This window comes from Lycium ferocissimum, chromosome 3, assembly GCF_029784015.1.
Source record: "Lycium ferocissimum isolate CSIRO_LF1 chromosome 3, AGI_CSIRO_Lferr_CH_V1, whole genome shotgun sequence".
NCBI lineage: Eukaryota > Viridiplantae > Streptophyta > Magnoliopsida > Solanales > Solanaceae > Lycium > Lycium ferocissimum.
This window is the reverse complement of record NC_081344.1, coordinates 24010067-24028805: the sequence shown is the minus strand read 5'-3', so window position 1 is coordinate 24028805 and position 18739 is coordinate 24010067. Positions and strand designations below refer to the sequence as shown.

General features: G+C 33.3%; 1 protein-coding gene and 1 long non-coding RNA gene across 3 annotated transcripts; both read right to left on the bottom strand.

Annotated features, from left to right (window-relative positions):
- Positions 1-12671: 12671 nt before the first annotated feature.
- Positions 12672-15971, bottom strand: LOC132051056 (uncharacterized). 2 transcript variants are annotated; one of them, XR_009413558.1, is made up of 3 exons: positions 15811-15956; positions 13343-13383; positions 12672-13107 (listed from the first exon to the last, which is right to left on the bottom strand). It is a non-coding gene; the product is annotated as an uncharacterized LOC132051056 (long non-coding RNA). The 2 variants fall into 2 exon arrangements; XR_009413557.1 differs by having other exon boundaries at positions 12672-13383; positions 15811-15971.
- Positions 15972-16016: 45 nt separating this feature from the next.
- LOC132051054 (uncharacterized) lies at positions 16017-17004 on the bottom strand. Its single transcript, XM_059442355.1, has 2 exons — positions 16954-17004; positions 16017-16861 (listed from the first exon to the last, which is right to left on the bottom strand). The coding sequence occupies exons 1-2, from the start codon at positions 16961-16963 to the stop codon at positions 16566-16568; spliced, it is 306 nt and encodes a 101-aa protein (XP_059298338.1). The 5' UTR covers positions 16964-17004; the 3' UTR covers positions 16017-16565.
- Between the last annotated feature and the right edge of the window lie 1735 nt (positions 17005-18739).

Genomic DNA, 18739 nt, shown 5'->3' with positions numbered 1-18739 from the left:
TGAGGTTGTATTGAGATATAGAGCCCATAAGAAATATTCCTTGTGATGAATTTAAGTTGTTAGATGTTGGAAAAACATGTTGCATCTCTATATTTGTAAAAATTCTATTTTACATTGATATGCCTTATACTGTATTGTCTCTTCATTTGCTCCTTGTTTGTGATTTGTTATTGTTGTGGAGCTAAGATGTGAGTATTGGGGATCTGAGAGTCTGATTTTGAAATGATAAGCGAATCGTGTGAGTTCGGATGTTGAGATATTTATATGGACCATACTCCACTTGTTGCACTTCTCTGCAGGTTTGGATCTCAGTTGTAGCATATTTTTGTAGTGAGTTCCAACCATGTGGTAAGACACATGCCTTCCTTTGCAGTGGCCAAAGCGGGCACCAAACACCAGAAACTTACTCAAGTTTCACCATTTGATCCGATTTTCTGACTAGTTCCCGAAGCCATCTACTCACATACCATACACATAGACACACATAAAAATATGCTACGAACGCGCCCGTCGCCTCGGAATTCCCAACGGAAGTCTCGATGACCGAGCTAACCCCCGATGCCTTAATTTCAATTTCCCAACCCAAGTCCCAACATGCATCCGAGTGCATTGGGAACTGAAACAAATACACACACAAGTTCTAAACGACCATCCGGACCTCTCAGGATCGACGGGATTCCGAAAAAGGTCCGTTTACCCAAAAGTCAACTTTGGGTCAACCATTTTTCACTTCAAGCCTATAATTCACAAAAGTTGCCCGAATCAGGTCTAGACGCATCGATAAGTGTGCCAATGGTCCCCTCAGGTCAAAATGAGCTAATCAATGCTCGGGAAAGGGCGAAAATGCCGAAAAGACTATAACGACCAAACGGGTTGTTACACTCAAACACCACAATAGGCTTTGATGGGATTTTTCTCGTTCTGGCCATCTGTTGCACGGTATTGCACTCCTGAATCGGGACCATGATCAACTACTTAGCCAAATGTGAAACCAACATATATGAATCAGAAGGTTAATTGTTCAAAAAAAAAAAAAATCAATTAACCATAGCAATTTAGAAGATACGATAGTCACTAGCACATAGTATATTAACATACTAGAATGGAACAAGTTCACTTAATATTGAAAAGCATATACTCATTATCACTGCCCACCCTCCTCATCGACGCCCTCATTGTTGATGCCCTCCGCATCAATGTTGTCGTCGTCATTGGCTCATTGCCCTACTCCACAAGCTCCTCGTCGTCGCGGCCTCATTGCCCTCAGTAACCTCAAAAAGATCATAATCAAATTGAAATGGAAAATATGCCAATGGATCACGAGAAGACAGAAAATTCTAAAGCCCTCTAAACCTTCCAGCCAAGTCACCCTCGAGACGAATATTGGCACACCCTCGCAAGTCGAGCGACTAGAGGCTGTGGCAGAGTGTTTGGTGTTTCATAGCACTCATACAACCTGACCTCCTCGAGCAATGACAATTTTCGAATGGCTTGAGTAAACTCGACACCTTCCAGATACAAATTTCCCTTAAGCCAAAATCTTCTTAGCCTTTTGACCGCGTTGCAAGGAGATGAAATATCGGTTGTCTATGTGACCGGAGAAGTTAATCCGAGAAACTTCACCTTTGGCTGTGATCAATAGCCAAAATCAGAAATCTTTTCCTAGTTTGGAGTGAGAGGTTATGGGTATTTTTCACATCTATAGTTCTCTACATTGAAGATTGAGTTTTACCAAAAAAATTCCATGCAGGCCATATTCATTGGGCCAGAAACGTGATCTTTTCAATAGTGTCGAATTGATCGAAAATCTCAAACCCACATTTCAATGGGGAGTCCCTTAGGTCCTCCCAAGGATGCAGCTCTGATAGTCCGTAATTTCTTACTCGTTTAAATATGTTTGCAGTTTCTTGATAGGAACAACTTGGTTAATTTAGATATATGTTGTTTATTGTATAATATATTTCAAAAAATTAGGCAAAGAAAATTGAAAGTCACAATATCACTATCTTTGCACAATTAACATCGAATATAGCTTATGCGTTATCTTAGTATAATTAAAAAAATTAAAGCTTGAACCCTTTAGTCATGAATTGCTATATAATAAAAAAAATTGCTCTCTTTCCCCTAAATCAAACAATTACCTTTTAATAGTTGTGGTTGTCTTCTATTTTCACATCATCACATTTAGGAAACACTAAAGGGAATCTTCTTATTCACTAACAAATGAAGTTCAGAACAAAATGTTCTTGCGTTACCAAAATCTGTTATATTTTTTGTTTGAGCTTAAACCTAAACCACACATAGATATGATTCATATGAAGAAGCAAAAAGATTTAACTTCGTGCACACTTTGTCAAAAACCCTCAAGCTAGAGGGTAGGTCTGGGCTTGGCAACCTTAAGAATCACAGGGTTTGGTCGGGCCCATTAGAGGAGAGAAGTGAAACTATTGAGGAGTTTATGTTAGACAACATCAAATTTCTTTAATTTTATAGAGTCAGTAAGATCGAGATGACCAAAGTGACCTTATTTTTGTTGATGTCATGGTCCTTAAAGATATGGATGTGTCGGGCTTAGTGGGCCTATTAATAGGCTTTTTTCTAGCTCAAATGTGAAGGATGCGACGACATTATTGATAAAAATGTTACTATATAAGTGGCATACTTTGCAATAAAAGAAAAGAAGTCAATCATGTAGCAAAGGTAATATATCATGGCTGAAAATGACGATTGACGTGCGATGTGTGTTGTAGGAAAGGAATACTTAAGCTAATTCTTAGATATGGCTCTAACTTCACTGTTAATGATGCTATAGAATGGGTCATACCCTTATGATCATATTTGATTATACATATTTATTGTCTATCTTTTCAATGGAAGTTGGATGCTTGTCATTGTAAAGTCAGTATTCAATTTCTTGAATTCCTCTCTCCATTACTTAATTAAAAAAAACAAAAACAAAAAAACTGTAGAAACATGTCTGCCCAAAAAATCAAGATAAATTTGGTAGGAGACAAGTTTAAGGGGATTTTATTATTTTTTTAAGCAACCATTAAGTAACCTTAGTGGAGGGATATTTATTAATAAGTAGAAAAAAGAAAACAAATAGTCTACAAGAAAACATACATTTGGAAATCATTTTTAGGGCCTGTTTGGAAAGCCACCTGGTAATTGGAATTGGTGTAATTACTAGGGTAGTAATTACCTGTTTGTTTGTCATAACGTAATTACAGTGTAATTACAAGCGTGTTGTTTGGTTGCACAAGTGTAATTACACAGTTAGTTTAATTTAAAAATAAAATTTAATTATAAAAAATTTAAAATTAATATTTAAAATTAATATTTGCCTTATAAATGATATTGAATTAGTTATTTAATAACACATTATTTGTTGAAAATATATTAATTAATAATCATATATTTGTAACTAATATTGTAAAAAAATAATGGATATATATATTTTTCAAATTAATATTATTTAATTTTAATTAATTATAAAACTTAAAAGAAGACTTTTTTTTAGAACGTCATGGATTGGATGTTTGACAAAAATATAATATTTATAAATATAATATCATAATGTTATTCAAATGTTTGACACAAAAAATCCATCAAATACAAGTGAAAAATAAACAAAAAGCAAATAACTTAAAATTGAAAATATAACCTAAATTCAAAATCCAAAAGAAAAAGTTTAACATAATACTCTTATGTCAAATTCCAACATTACATAAGTAAGTTCATTCAAAAGAAAGGGAAAATACAAGTCTATAACCTTATTCACAACGAAATTCTACTTTAATAACGTCACTCGTTATATGCCAAGTTTATTAATGATTCATTCTTTCCAATATTAAGAGGTGTAGTTTTCAAAATTAGAATAATAACATGGTTATGCTAAATGAATAAAATAAAAAAAATACGATCAATTACATGGAACCACAAGAAGTAAAGGTTGGGAATGGAAGAAAGGAAATGAGAAACACATAATATTAAAAAAATACATTTTAAAAATAAAATAATTAAAAAGTAAAAATAAAAAAGAAAATAAAATAATAGAAATAAAAATAAAAATAAATTAAAAACAAAAAGAAATTAAAATAAACAAAAAAGAAACAAATTAAAAAGTAACCATGTAATTACACTCAATTCTCAACCCCCTTGAGAATTGGAGAGTGTAATTACACCCTCTCAATTACACTCAATTCCCACCTAACTGTGTAACTACTTGGTCAAACAAACAGGTCAAACTGGGTAATTACACCCAATTACACCTAATTCCAATTACCTGGGTGGCTTTCCAAACAGGCCCTTAGGAAAGTCGAGAGACATAGGGTTTTCCATCTTCTATGGCAACGCCTCGGAGGTCAACTTCACCACCACCTCAGTTGCTAGCTTCTCTGCTTTGGACACACTTAATCGCACCTGATGCTCACGCCAGGTGCTGTAAATCCATCGCCTTGGAGTTGAATATCTAAGAAAGCTAACACTTGATGTTACGGGTAAAGTTTCTTCCCAGGGCTCCCAATCTCTCCGAAATTCCTACCCGATGTTGTCTTGCTGTAGAAAAATAATCGATGTTCATCCTTTTGCAACTAAAATCCATGTTTGTGCCTTAAGAATGATTCGATCTGATATTCCTTAGCTTGTTGTTGTTCTAGTTGCTTCCGCCCCATACCATGCTATTGTGTTGGTGCCGAAAGGGACTCTATTCTGAAGGAGGTCGTATGAAGATTTAAACTATAACGAGCATGATCGTTTTCTGTTGTGATATGAAATGTCAATATCAGGAGTTTACCTAACTTTATTTTTTCTTTTATCAATTTTCTAACTAGATGCAAGTGGTGTTGTTGAGTGGACTGGGATGTATCATCTTGTTAGACAAGTATAACAGAAAAAGGAGAAAGTGTATAACGAAATATATTATTATCGACCTCAATATATTGATTGATTCTTATTTTAAACATTTATTCTTTGCAATGCGAGTATATGCAAGAGATGATAAGACTAAAACAAGAACCTTACTTATTATTCAACAGATCAGGATGACACACTTTGTCAAAGCCCCTCGTGAGAATCGGTCGATCTGCCAGACCACCTTAAGGATCCTGAATTTGTATCAGGCTTACTTTATTTTTGGGTGTTGGGTTTAGTGGGCCTTTTAATGGATTGATTTTTAAAAATATTATCAATTAAAATTTTCTTTAAAAAGTCATTGTTTTATCGTCTTTATACTTATGCTTTATCTTTAATGAGATAGGGCGGGTTTTTGTTGACAAAGGTGCTAGTTGTTGTTGTTGCAGGATTGCATGTGTGGAAACTGGTAATCATGTTTTTGCACAAAGTGAACTTGCAAGACAAACATGGCAAATCATTACCAGACCTCTGGGGATTAACATTACTGGCTCAACAGTTCAAACAATTCTTTGGCAATGGTGGAGACAAAAACCAAGAAATATTGTTCACAAATTCCTCCTACTTATCACACCAATGATAGTATGTTGGGAAATTTGGAGAGCAAGGTGCACCAAGAAATTTGAATTAAAAAATATTACTGCTTCTAATATATGTTTTCAATCTTTATTTCAGATCAAGGTGGCAATCAGAAAGAAATTCAAATCCATAGACTACACCTGGAACTGGAGCAAGGTTTGTTTACAAGCAGAAAATTTCAAAGCAGTGATAACAAGTAAGATGATCAAGTGGAGCAAACCAACTGGTAACACGTGGAAGCTCAACACGGATGGAAGCTACATGGAAAATCAAAACAAAGCAGGAGCCGGCGGTATTGTTAGGAACAGAAATGGGGATATGGTCATGGCCTTTGCACATCCATCCCAATTCTGCACTAACAATTATAGTGAAGCATATGCAGCTCTAGTCGGTATTTCTTGGTGCGTCAATCATCCCTTCGATGCCCTCGAAGTTGAATTGGATTCCAAGATGGTAGTACAAATGATCGAGGGTTCCATTAAACCTCCTTGGAGGTTACATGGCATCATAGAAAGCATTAAGTCAAAGATGGCTCATAGAAACATCTCGATACAACATTGCTATAGAGAAGGAAATGAGGTGGCAGATGCCCTAGCTAAATACGCAACAAGAATACAAGTCCCTAGAATTTTTTTGATTGAAGGTGACTTGCCGATGGAAGTTAGAGGACCACTCAGAATGAAAAAGCTCAACCTTCCTTCCTTTAGGAGGAGAGTTAAAAAGAATGCAGGTTGGTACTTTGAACCTCCGTGAGGTAACTTAGGCAAAATGCATTAACTTTCTCAAAGTTTCAATGCATTAGTATATCTTTTGTATAGTATTTAATGTAATCTTGTGTAAGGAGGTAATTAAGGTGCCATGTCCCCCTCCAATGTACCTGTATTTTGGACTCAATGTACATGGTAGGGGTCTTGCCAAAGCCCCCATCACTACGATGGTGATGGATTTTGGAAAAAAAAAAAGAGATAGGGCGGGTTGACATGCGAGACTTCAAACAATTCTAGTCCAATACGATCTAATGGGTGGGGAAAAAACCTAGCCAGACCCCCTTTGTTAGGGGGGCGGACTGGTCCATATTAATTGTATGTGTTGGAATAATGGAAAAACTATTAATATATGGACATTTTCTTAATAATTAAAATTTTCATCTCAGACCTCTCTTTTATGTATTTTTGTGGTCATCGAATGATCTAATTAATTTGCTATAACTAAGAGACTTCTTTTAATATGTAACACAGTACAAAGAAAGAAGTAATGTATTGAAACCACTATAAGAAACATAAGAGAGATATTCAAACACAAAGTCTAGGCATGCATTAAAGTACCATCCAATATTTTGAACAGGCAAGTTAATTTTTTATAAACGCACAAGATTGAAACATCTTAAATCATGCTTGGTGAATCATAATTTTTTCCTTGGTATTCTCCATCGTAGGCTTATTGTCATAGTCATCAAGGTTGCCATGAAAGTAGTCTTTCACTAAGTTTACATTATTGATAACTTTATCCATGTTAGGGTTTCCCCTGAATTTCCTACCTTATTTGAATTTTATCATAATTGTGTTTTACTTCAAAAATGATTTCTTGGTAGAAAGGGTTTTCTTTGTGGAAAAGGACTCTACCATATTTATCCCTTTTCTTGGAGGAGAAGTTTTAAACTTTTATAAATAGAAGATTTATTCTTCTCATTCACAACACAGTAGCATCCACAGTGTAATCTCTAAAGGAGTCTTGTTTAGGAGGAGATTTTTCTCTCAATGGTTTTTATGCTTTCTTATTAGTCTTATCATATGTAGTTCAATTGATCAAACCATACAAGAATATTATACTTATTATAGTGTAGTTCTTTTTGTCGCCTGATTTATCGTTGTTCATGGTTTGCAATTATTAACTTCCGCATAACGCCCTGTTATTTCGATCCCAACAACCCAAGCCTACATGCAAAGCTAAAAAAGAACATAAATTACTTTTTAACTTATATAGAAGCATGAGTTTGGAGGTGGTATCGTCGTCCACCTCCAACTCATGTTAAAAAAAAAAAAAAAAAAGGTGGTCCCCATATTAAAAAATCTTGCCTCATAGGATTAGTAAGGTAAGGCCTAGTCCCCCTTGTACTCTCCCTTTGGGGTTTTCCTGCTTTTTAGAAAATTTATAAAACTAGCCCTAGGCCCAAAAAGCCTAGTGGAAGTGCTTAAAAAAAAACAAGCAATATCAAAAAAAAAAAAAAAAAAAAATCCGTGGACCCCATATTAAAAAATCAAGCAATATTCATGTAATTCCCAAAGTATCCCCATTAAGTCAATAATGATGGATTCATTACCACATGCGTATCAATCCATTCGTGGGAGCAAATGAAATCATTGTACAGCAAAAAACGTGGACCCCATCTTATTGCTTTTCTTCAAAAGGTTAAGTAGTCAAACCATATAATTTCCTTTCTTTTTTTATATTAGCCTGAAATCTAATCTAGATATTTAACTGTTGTATTTGCTATTCCACCATGTCATTTATTTGTTATGTTTACTAAAATAAATATACTTAAAATATCTATATTTTAAAATAAGATAGAATTTAATTCCTTTTTCATTTTTATTCTTCCTCTAATAAATGTGAAAAGAGATTAATGTTGTAAAAGAAAAAATAATATTAAATGGAGATCAAATAATAAATAAGGTAAATTAGTCAAATTATAATTTTAATTGACCTTTCCTTAAAAAAATGTGCAAAAGACAACACGAAAGTAAAATGAGCTAAATCAAGAATATTCACCAAAAATTAAAAAATAGTAATTCTTTGTTAAAATAGAAAAATCAAATTTTTACTTTGTTTCGTTTTAAACATATCAAATTAATTTAATAATTTGAACTAATGTAAATTTGATTTAATTTTAGAATTATCCAAATCAAAATTTGATAAAAAATAATGAGTATTGTTGAAGTCCAATCAACATACATTAACAACAGAATATTTTACATCTTTAATTTAATCGAATTAAAATTCAAGTTATCAACTGATGCTTAAATATTGCTATTGTTTTGTCTCAAAGAGAGGAAAATAGTTTCCTTTTAAACAAGTCTTCTCTTTTAAAAAGCATTAATAAATTTTTGCAAACTTTGTATTCGTAGCAAACACTAATATAATAAAGTTTTGGATACGGAACACAAACTACAGTGTTATATTAATCGTGTTTTGAACATACAACTTATTAGTAATATCAGTAAAAATATTCAAGCGAATTTTTATTTTAAAAAGCTAACAAAATAATGAATAAAATAATTGCAATTTCAAAAATTATATAACCAATTAACATTAATAAGAACAAATTTTGAAATAAAAGAAAAATACATGGGTCAAAAAATTAATTTGATGTGTAACTATATAACATAAACTTTAGTAGATTTTAAATTAAATTTTAAAGAAAATACATTTATGATGTGAGGCTACACGATAATATTTTCACTAAATTGATATAAATGATAAAAGTACTTATTAACAATAGATCATTGTAATTATGAAAGAAGAACATAAGCAAATATTGTATTATGCTAACAACTTTTCTGCTATCTGTCGAGATAAATTACGCATTTGAATTATGCACCGAACTTTCTAATTTTTATTTTTGAATGGTAAATAAGAAATGATTGATCTTCGGAGAATAACGTATATGACTCACAAATATTGATAAAATACAATTCAATCTAAGAAGCAAATATATATCTTTGCAAACTGATAAATTTATAGCATTAGCGATAGTAAAAAGCAGATAGAATGTTAGATTCTTAGTGCTTTACAACTTAAGAAATGAATGTTCTCATAATTAAAAAATAATAAGTTATGTTACTTTATTAAATTATACTACTAAAATTTTGGTTAGGACCAATAGAATGTAAAGATTTAAACGGAACAAAAACTTTGAGATGAAATGAAACCAAATAATTTTCTGTACATACTTCTTCGAACGAAAATGTTGTCATACTAATATTATGTTTGTCGTTAGCTCATATTACGCCTATTGGCATCAACATCTAGTAGTGAAAATAAAGTTATAACGAAATTGAAGGAGGAACTTACCGCAGTAAGACTCTTGCGACCATTGAATTTTTAGCATTCAGGGACCAACCAATCAGTATATGCGAAAGATCATAAGTGGATAATAAGCTCTGCTCACTGAATCAACAGCAGTGAATAACCCACCCTTAGCCGGAAACCAACTCAGCCTACATAGGTGGATTTTTTGAATTGAAACTATAATTCTAATTTTATGAATATTCATTGTATCCTAAGGAAGGAATTTTCACTAAACCATTTACACTATGTCAAAAAATTACTATCCCTAAGATAACTTTCTAGAAACGTCTTCCCAAGTATGTTCCTTCATATTTTTCGTTAGAATTCTCTTGCATGATTTACTCCATTAAAGGATATAATCCTTCAGATTAGTTATTTATATTCAGAATAATTTTTACTAACGATCATTTTCTTATTTGATTTGTTTTCAATTGTTGTTGCCTTTTCAAATAAGTAACAGATCTAGATACTATTGGCCACTTTTTATTTTTAAGATGAGAACAAAATCTTATCGTGATCAGTGTATAGAAAGTAATTATAACGCATTATAAAGCCTTAGAGTTGTTTGATAAAGGAATCTTGGCCACGAGGAAACGGATGAAAGGAACAAACACTAGTAATATTAATTTATATAAGAAAGCAATAAGTGAGATATACTTCATTACGTGTTTGTACCTGATAATCAATCAAAATAAGTGAAAATTGCATGTATCTTCTTTGATTGTTAATCATTGTAGCTTGAGACGATATTCAATCATCTTTACCTCGACAAACAAATTATTATATTATATGACACCCATATTGATTACTCGTAGAAACTTATGTTGGGATATATATTATTAACCATGTGTTTGGATATAGTATTTATTATAGAACTATTATTTATTCATTGTTTAATAAAGAGTTAAATAGATCATGTACTAGTATGTGTGTCCTTTACTTATATAGTAAATGATTTAGTGTATAGAGTTTAGCTTATACACGGAAGATTAAATCGTCGGTTCTTATAAGTATAAAATTTATGTTCACAATATAAGATGGAAATTGGACAAAGCCATCGGTATGATTGTAGCACAAGATTAATATAATGTATCTTCATTATGGGAACGGTATAGTTCCGTCTTCTTGTGCTAGTACATTTTGTATGTATTGAACGGACCAAGTAGAGATAAGTGTTTTTGTACTGAATCTATAAAACAAATTCTCTACTTCATTAATTGTACTTATACTCTTAATCTTGATATGATTATTATGATCAATGTGATTTGTTCATTATTTTGATTTATTAAAAGGTACGACTCAATTGCGAGTCTATGTATTCCTGGTAAATTAGATAATGGCAAAATACATTTGTGAAATAATAATCAGTTGATAGAATCCATGTCTCGCCTTTGAGATTGATGATACCCCTTTATGGATGCTTATAAGTCTCATGTGAAAACCCTGCAGGTGGATTTTGTATCCGTCACATGATATAGGTTAAGCGAAAATATAAAGGATTTAATTAGTCAATAAATTAAATTGTCGGTAATTTAATTTAATTGATTGGTATTTGTAATCTTAACATGGGGAGTTAAATAAGATTTAATGAAAGATTTCGAAATTAAACTGAGGAGTGCAGTTATGATTTTTTAATGGAATAATTCGTAATTTATTATGGTAGGATTAATTCAGATATTTTGAATTAATTCCATAATAGGAAGCCTCGTTAATTAAATTCTGTGGTCCCTGATGTGCTCGAATAATAAAGAATTAAATGGAATATTATTTCTTTGTGGAAAATAAAGACCCAACAGGTTTTGGAAAAGGGTAAAAATAAAAAAAATAAAAAATAAAATAAAAAAAAAAAACTAAACCTGTAGTTATAAAAATTGGGGTCTTATTCCACAAGGAGGTGAGGGGTTTTTAGAAGTTTCTTCAACTTTTCCATAGAAATTCGCCCACACGAATTTCATAAATTCTGGTATTATTCGGGTTACACAGCAGAAGACTGTGGAACTGAAGGATGACGATCTCGTGGATGGTGTGTGTTCATGGTTGAAAATTCAATTCTTGGTCGCGATCACGCTTCAAGAGATAAGTATCAATTTTATGTTTGATTAATATCATTGATTATGTGTTGTTTATATTACATGCAAGTTCGATCCTGGCTATTTGCTTTCGCTGCGTATGTCTGATTTCCATCAACTTATACTTTATTCTTTTATGTATAATAATTTATTTAAAACTTTGTATCAATAATATTGATATTATTTACAAAATCGTGTATCACATAAGTGGGTAATATATTCATTTTACATTTTCTACTTAATTCCACGTAAAATATGAAAATGACTTTTCAAATTATAATTTATTTGGTCAAACTTTTCTTGAAGGTTAAAACTTTTTTTTTTAACCTAGATGAAGTAGTTTGGTGTACAAAACATGTATCACGGTTTGGAAGTATGGAAAATATTACGAGAGTAGGAATAAAATTATATCACAGATATTAGAGATGGAAAAAGATAGATTCTCCTTATACTTTGGCTGGCCTTTTCCTCCGTATAACGATATGAATTGGGCAATTCGCAAGAATGCCCTTATTTTGGGGTGGTCTTTAATTTTTGTCCATTAAATTGGTGATTTTTAATTTTTATTCTTCGTTAGAACTTCTTGGCTGGCCTTGACCGTTGGTAAATAATACCGAGGGACACTCTCGGCAAATACCGATGGAGACCCTCACACATCCCTCGGGTACTTCCCTTCCATCATATTGAAGCAAAATTAAATATACCGAGGGACGACTCTCGATACTTAAAAAATATATATAATATTGATATATCATTTAGGCCGAGGGACAAACCGAATCGGTATATTAATTTTAATCAAATTAAATTTTTAAATACACCGAGGGACAACCCTCGATAAATATAAATATTTCACAATTAGATTTTTCATTTTACCGAGGAATGTCCATCGGTAAGCTAAATGAAAAGCACTTTGATAGTTGAAAAATAATGAGGGACGTCCCTCAGTCACCTGAAAATCTGAGATTTACAATTACACATGTTACCGAGGGACTGTATCGGTAAGTCCCTCAATATTTCTGGTAATATTTTGGCAAGCATTGCCTATTTTTCACTGTAGCACCTGTTATAAAAAACATCTCAATAGCTGATTCAATAAGAATCAGAAACGCATCCAACAACAGCCATCAAAACAATAATAAAAACACATCAAAATAATTCAAACATTAAAATTAAGCCAACAAAAAACGTACGAATCCAACCAACGTCAATGTTATCCAAACATATACCATCCCACTAGACTTCAAACAATCCAAAATAACATAAGTTAGAACAAAAATAACAACGGACACCTAATACTCCATTTCAGCCTCTCCATGCTCCTGATCCTCCTCATCCTCTACATCCTCACCATCATCATGATCGGGGCTGGGGGCGGAGAGCGAGGCAACTTGATGAGGTTACACACCTGATTCTTGAGTTCTTTGACATCTGACTCAAGATTTATCCTACGTCGCTCCTCCTCCAACCTTTTCTTACGTTCCTCCTCATAATTCCTAGCAAGTTCCCGAAGTTCGTGTCGCATCTCCTCAAGCTGCTCATTTGACACAGTGGCAGAACTTCCTATACCTTGCAATCCACAAATGGAGGCGGTGAAAGTTCTTCTCGGAGCAAAGGCCGTATGCTCTTCCCTTCGTCACGCCGCCGACCACGTCCAACCAACAGAGATAGTTTGTTCCTCCGATGGCATGATTGTATTGCCTTGATCATCGGTCGACTGACTCCTAGTGAGCTCCTCCATCGCTTGAATATACCGATTCTACATAAAAAGTAAACTTTAGTATATAAATAAACAGTATGCCAAAATGGATCTTTATACTTTACATTGCAATACAGGGAAAAATATACACAACAGATAGGCTTCATATTTGGGGTTAGGGCTGAACACGAAAAACCGAAAAACCGAACCAAACCGATAACCAAACCGAACCGGAAAAAAAAACCGACATTTATTTGGTTTGATTTGGTTTGGTTTTTAAATTTAAAAACCGACTATATTTGGTTTGGTTTTGGTTTCAAGTCTTAAAAAACCGAAAAAAACCGAACCAAACCGACTTTATATATTATGTTAAAAATTAAATTTGTATATATATGTGTATGTATTTTAATTTTTTTATGAAAACATTACAATTTATATTATGTTTTTATACTCTTGGGCCATGCTTTTGAATTAAACGGGCAATTCGCAGAATTGCCCTTCGTTTGGGGTGGTCTTTAAATTTTGCCCTCATATTTGAAATCTTTAAATTTTGCCCTTCGGCTAAAACCCATAGGTTCCAGGTTCGAACCCACACGCAGTCAAAAATTTAAAAAAAATTCGCAAGGCAGAGTTAAATTTCGCTATGCCCCCAACGGCATACACTTGTGAAGGAATTACCAAAGTTATGCCGGACCCGGCATACTTATGCCTTATGGGCAGACTTGGCATAAGTATGCCGGGTCCGGCATAACTTTGATAATTCCTTCACAAAGTTATGCCGGGTCCGGCATAAAAGTTTGCCTATTAAATTTTGCCTTATAAGGCAAACTTTTAGTTATACCTTAAGGAAAACTTACGCCTTATGGGGCATACTTTTAGTTATGTTTTATGGGACACACTTTTAGCTAAGGCATTACTAAAAGTTTCCCTTAAAAAGTTAAAAAAATATATATATATATGCTTCAAGGGAAAGTCTGCCCCCTCCGGCAGACTTTTAGTTATGTTCAACTAAAAGTCTGCCGGAGGGGGCAGACTTTTAGTTGTGTTAAGTAAAAGTCTGCCGGAGGGGGCAGACTTTTAGTTGTGTTTAAGTAAAAGTCTGCCGGAGGGGGCAGACTTTTAGTTGTGTTTAAGTAAAAGTCTGCCGAAGGGGGCCAGGACAATTAGTGTTCATTCAGTTGAGAAAAATTGGAGGCCAGGACAATCTCATATTTGAAAAAGGAAGATGGATACTAAAAATCTTCCTCGTTAATCAAATGGATATCTCCTTGGCCATATATATATATATATATTACATGTTAAGCTACCGAAGATAACGTTTTACAACTCTCCTTGGCCAATACATAAATAATAATGTGATAGGTAAGATTAACCTCTACTTTTCTTACTTGTCTTCCTGTTCATCCTAGCTATAACAAAAATATTTTGTCTATGTAATATTATAGTTGAAATTCCACCTATAGTAAAAAAAAAAAAAAAAAAAATGGAAAAAATACTCAAGAAGTTATATCCGGAACGAAGATTACAATAATAAGTGTGTTCTTGAGGAGCTATCCACTTCTTTCTAAACTAAACTAGATTCAAAAAACAAGATGGAGAAAACAAAGAAGACTAAGACGATGATATCGGGCAACACACTTTTAGCTAAGGCATTAAAAAGGCCAAGAAGTTAAAAGAATATATATATATATACTTCAAGGGAAAGTACTTTCATGAAGAAAATATTTATATAAAAGTCTTTTCCATTGGAAAGGAGAAAGAGCTTTATTATTTCTTCCTCGTTAAAGGAAAATGCTCAAGCATAAGGTCATAAATAATAATGTGATTAAGATTACTTCATTACTTGTCTTCCCAACAAAAAACTACGGATTCAAAGCTCCTAGAGCTATGATTTCAGCTTAATATCATTTTGTCTATGTAAAAAGTGCTATCAATAGTTGAAATTCCACCTACTTTACTAAGCAAAAAAAAAAAAAAAAAAGTAGACATCGCAAAAAATACTCAAATTGCCTTGTGTCTAATCGCTAATATATCGACTTCTAAGGAAGTTCGATTTTATAACCCCGAATCCAAAGATCTCCATTTTGTGTCCATAGAATAAACCAAAGTGGAAAACAAAAACTCATTTTGTAAACTAACAAATGAGACATAAAATGCTTACGACTATCTTTCTAAACTAAACTATACTTCCAAAAAACACAACTAATAGAAAGCTCTACCATATTTTACATTACTTGAATATTTTAGTGTATTTGACAAAAGACTAAGCTTTGTCGATGATATCAGCATTAAGTGCTTTTCTTAACTTACATACGATATTGACATTGACAATCCATAATAATTCATAATGAAACACATTTTATAGTTCATGAATAAGCATTAAATGTTTTATTTGCGTATTTAAGTGATCAGGTGTCTTATGTCTTACCAATAACCATAAAAACAATATTACTAGTCAAATATATTTCACATAAGTTTAGAGCTTACATAGGTATCCTCTGCCCGTGGCTCGACCCAAACTTCTTTTCCGTCTTCAATTTTCGTATGTGTCTTCTTCCATACCTCATGACGATTGGGTGGTCTACCAAGAGTAACTTGCTGCAAATGAAATAAACAAAGTTAATGTTTTTTGTCATTATTTGTAATTGTATTTGCTACCATCCAAATGGTTAAACAATTACCAATTTCCTCCTAGCAAATTCCCATGGACACCGAACCACAAGTGTGCAATGAGCCACCCTTCTCGGACTTTCGAGCCGCCTTTGTCCGGGCGCTCTTCTTTTGAAACTCCGGCGTAGCCCAAAGATTGATTAAGCTCCTCCCAGTAATCTGTCCCAAGCCAGCCAGGTTTTTGACCTTTTTTCCGAGCTTCGGAAAAAATGTTTGACAACCGAGAACTCGCCTTCTTTGTAAAATTACTTCTAATAACATTATCCTCGACAGGGTTCCACGTACACTTTTTCTGCAAACAAATATGTAACAAACATCAGAGAAACAGATGTCCGGAAGTGCCTACACTAAGAACACAAAATTAGACGATGAAATCTGTATGATCTCTGTAATTAAGTATTAAAGATCATCCTGTCAGGTTGATCTGGTTTTGATGAGTAGATAACACTATGAAAATCACAGTAACCTGATACGTTCATTTTCTATTTTCCCAAGTTCAGTGTAATTCTCATTCAGACACGAATCCGATAGTCTTTGTCGATAGCACAGCACATTAGAATCTACAAAAACTCTTAATGCTTGTTGCTAAGTTCATCGACAACTTCTTTGGGTTCAGATTTTCTAATAAGCAATCTGTTTACATAGAAGTAGTGTCTAGTTTGGAAAACTCGGTCACAGTTTAAACATGAAAGATTTCCCTTTTGCTGTGATTTTTCTTTATCAACTCTACCAAATACATACCATAAACTCATTAAGGATCGCCTGCTGCGTATGACACGGCACTTCACCCCACGTCGCGAAGGCACCACTATAAAGTTTTTGTATTGCTGTTGAGATTGCATTTGCAGCTGGCCTAGAAGGATAAAACCTGCAAAACAACAATTTTAAAACATTTAAAATTGTTAACTCAATAATTAGAAAATAATAGAGGAATTAGAATGTAATAAAGAATAAACTTACCCTTCTCCATCAGCGATGATGCGCACCCTCCGTAGATGATCTAACTTTGCAATTCTCTAAATCTGCATTATCCCTATAATACAACATGCAACCTTTTTCACAACAATCAATTTTCATAGACGAGAGACCTAATTTGGAAACCAATTTTTTTGCTTTATAGTAATCATCGGGTATGTCTAAGTTCGGATTAAGTTCTTTCATAAGCTCAATCATAGCGTTCATGCCCGCTATAGAAATATTCGCATCCGATTTAATACTTAGCAATCTAACGGCAACAGACAATGCAGAGTGTGACATGCCTTCGCAAAATGGACGACTAGCAGACTCTAATTGTGCATAAAAACGTTGTGCCTCTTCATTAGGAGGTTGATCAACAGGGTTGTTGGTTGTTACCCTCATTGTACATCCCAAGAGCATCCATAACCATTTCATGCAATCTAGGATCTTCACTACTTTCACCAAAGAACAAAACTATGATTGCAAATATTACTGGCACTACCCTCAATTTCTCCATGACTAGTCCAAACATAATAGTCGTCCATAAAACCCTTACTACAAAGATCAGCCCTAACATCCTCAGGTTTTAACCACTTTATACAATTGCAATCTGCACAAGGACACCTAATTGTCCCATCCTTTTGACAAAATAAATTTGCCTGATTAATAAACCCCTCAACGCCTTGCTTAAATTCATCCCTCAACCCCCGTCGATTAGGTAACACCCTATCATACATCCATCTGCGATGTTCATTGTCCATCTATATATACAAATAACAAATCCATATGAATAGTTTAAGATGCATAGAGTAATTCTACATCTAGTACACAGCTTTAGTGATGTAGTAAATAAACCAAATTCGATATACAATTTCATGCATACTTAATATTTAAAAGATTACATGATGAAGAGTTGACATCTTTTTTTTCAAAATAGATGATCATTCCATTTCAAAATAAATAGTGTTTTAGGCTTTTCATTTTGTTTAAAAATAAGTTGTTCTTTAGAATTTCAAAGAGGAAATTGATCTTATTCTTCCAAATTAAAAACAAGGGGCTTGGGGGAAGATCTCATAGAAAAGCTTCTAAATACCACAAGACACAAACAACAAATGCTTCAATCAAAACTAGTCCGATAAATAATATGAATCCTAGCTATCCTTTTCCCTCTATTTGGACCTTCTAGAAAGAAAACTAAACCCTATGGCAATTTAAAGCTAAGCCAAAAAAAAAAAAAAAAAAAAAAAAAAAAATCTGAAAATACTCTCACAAAAAAACCCCAAATCAGAATTCATTTAGCATAAGCCTAAAATGTTTGAAAATTATATCTTTGCACATAAAAAAGAGGAAATTTAAGCAACATATGAAATCAAGATATTTCCTATTAAAATCTAGAAAGATGACAAATTTTAAGCTGAGAATACTTCAAATTCCTTCAAAATAATTGCAGTAATTAATGACTTCAAATAATAAACCTTACCTCTTCAAGAATATAGAAAAAACCGTAACTTTGTCTCCACTTTGAAATTGCAAAGTCAATTTTTTTGCTTTGTGTTCAGTGTTGCTTCCAATTCCACAAATTGGGTATCTTCTCGCCCGTATTCTCAAACTAATTCATGTCTCTTAGCTTTCCTCTCGTTCGTGATTGAAGTGGCGCCATTGAGAATTTTGCCCGTGATTGAAGTGGCGCCGTTGAGAAGAGAGCAAAGACAAATGATTCTACGTAGTCCTCATTCTCTCGTAGTCCCGTGAATGAATTTTGCCTCCGAATGTTTGTTTGGGGAAATGG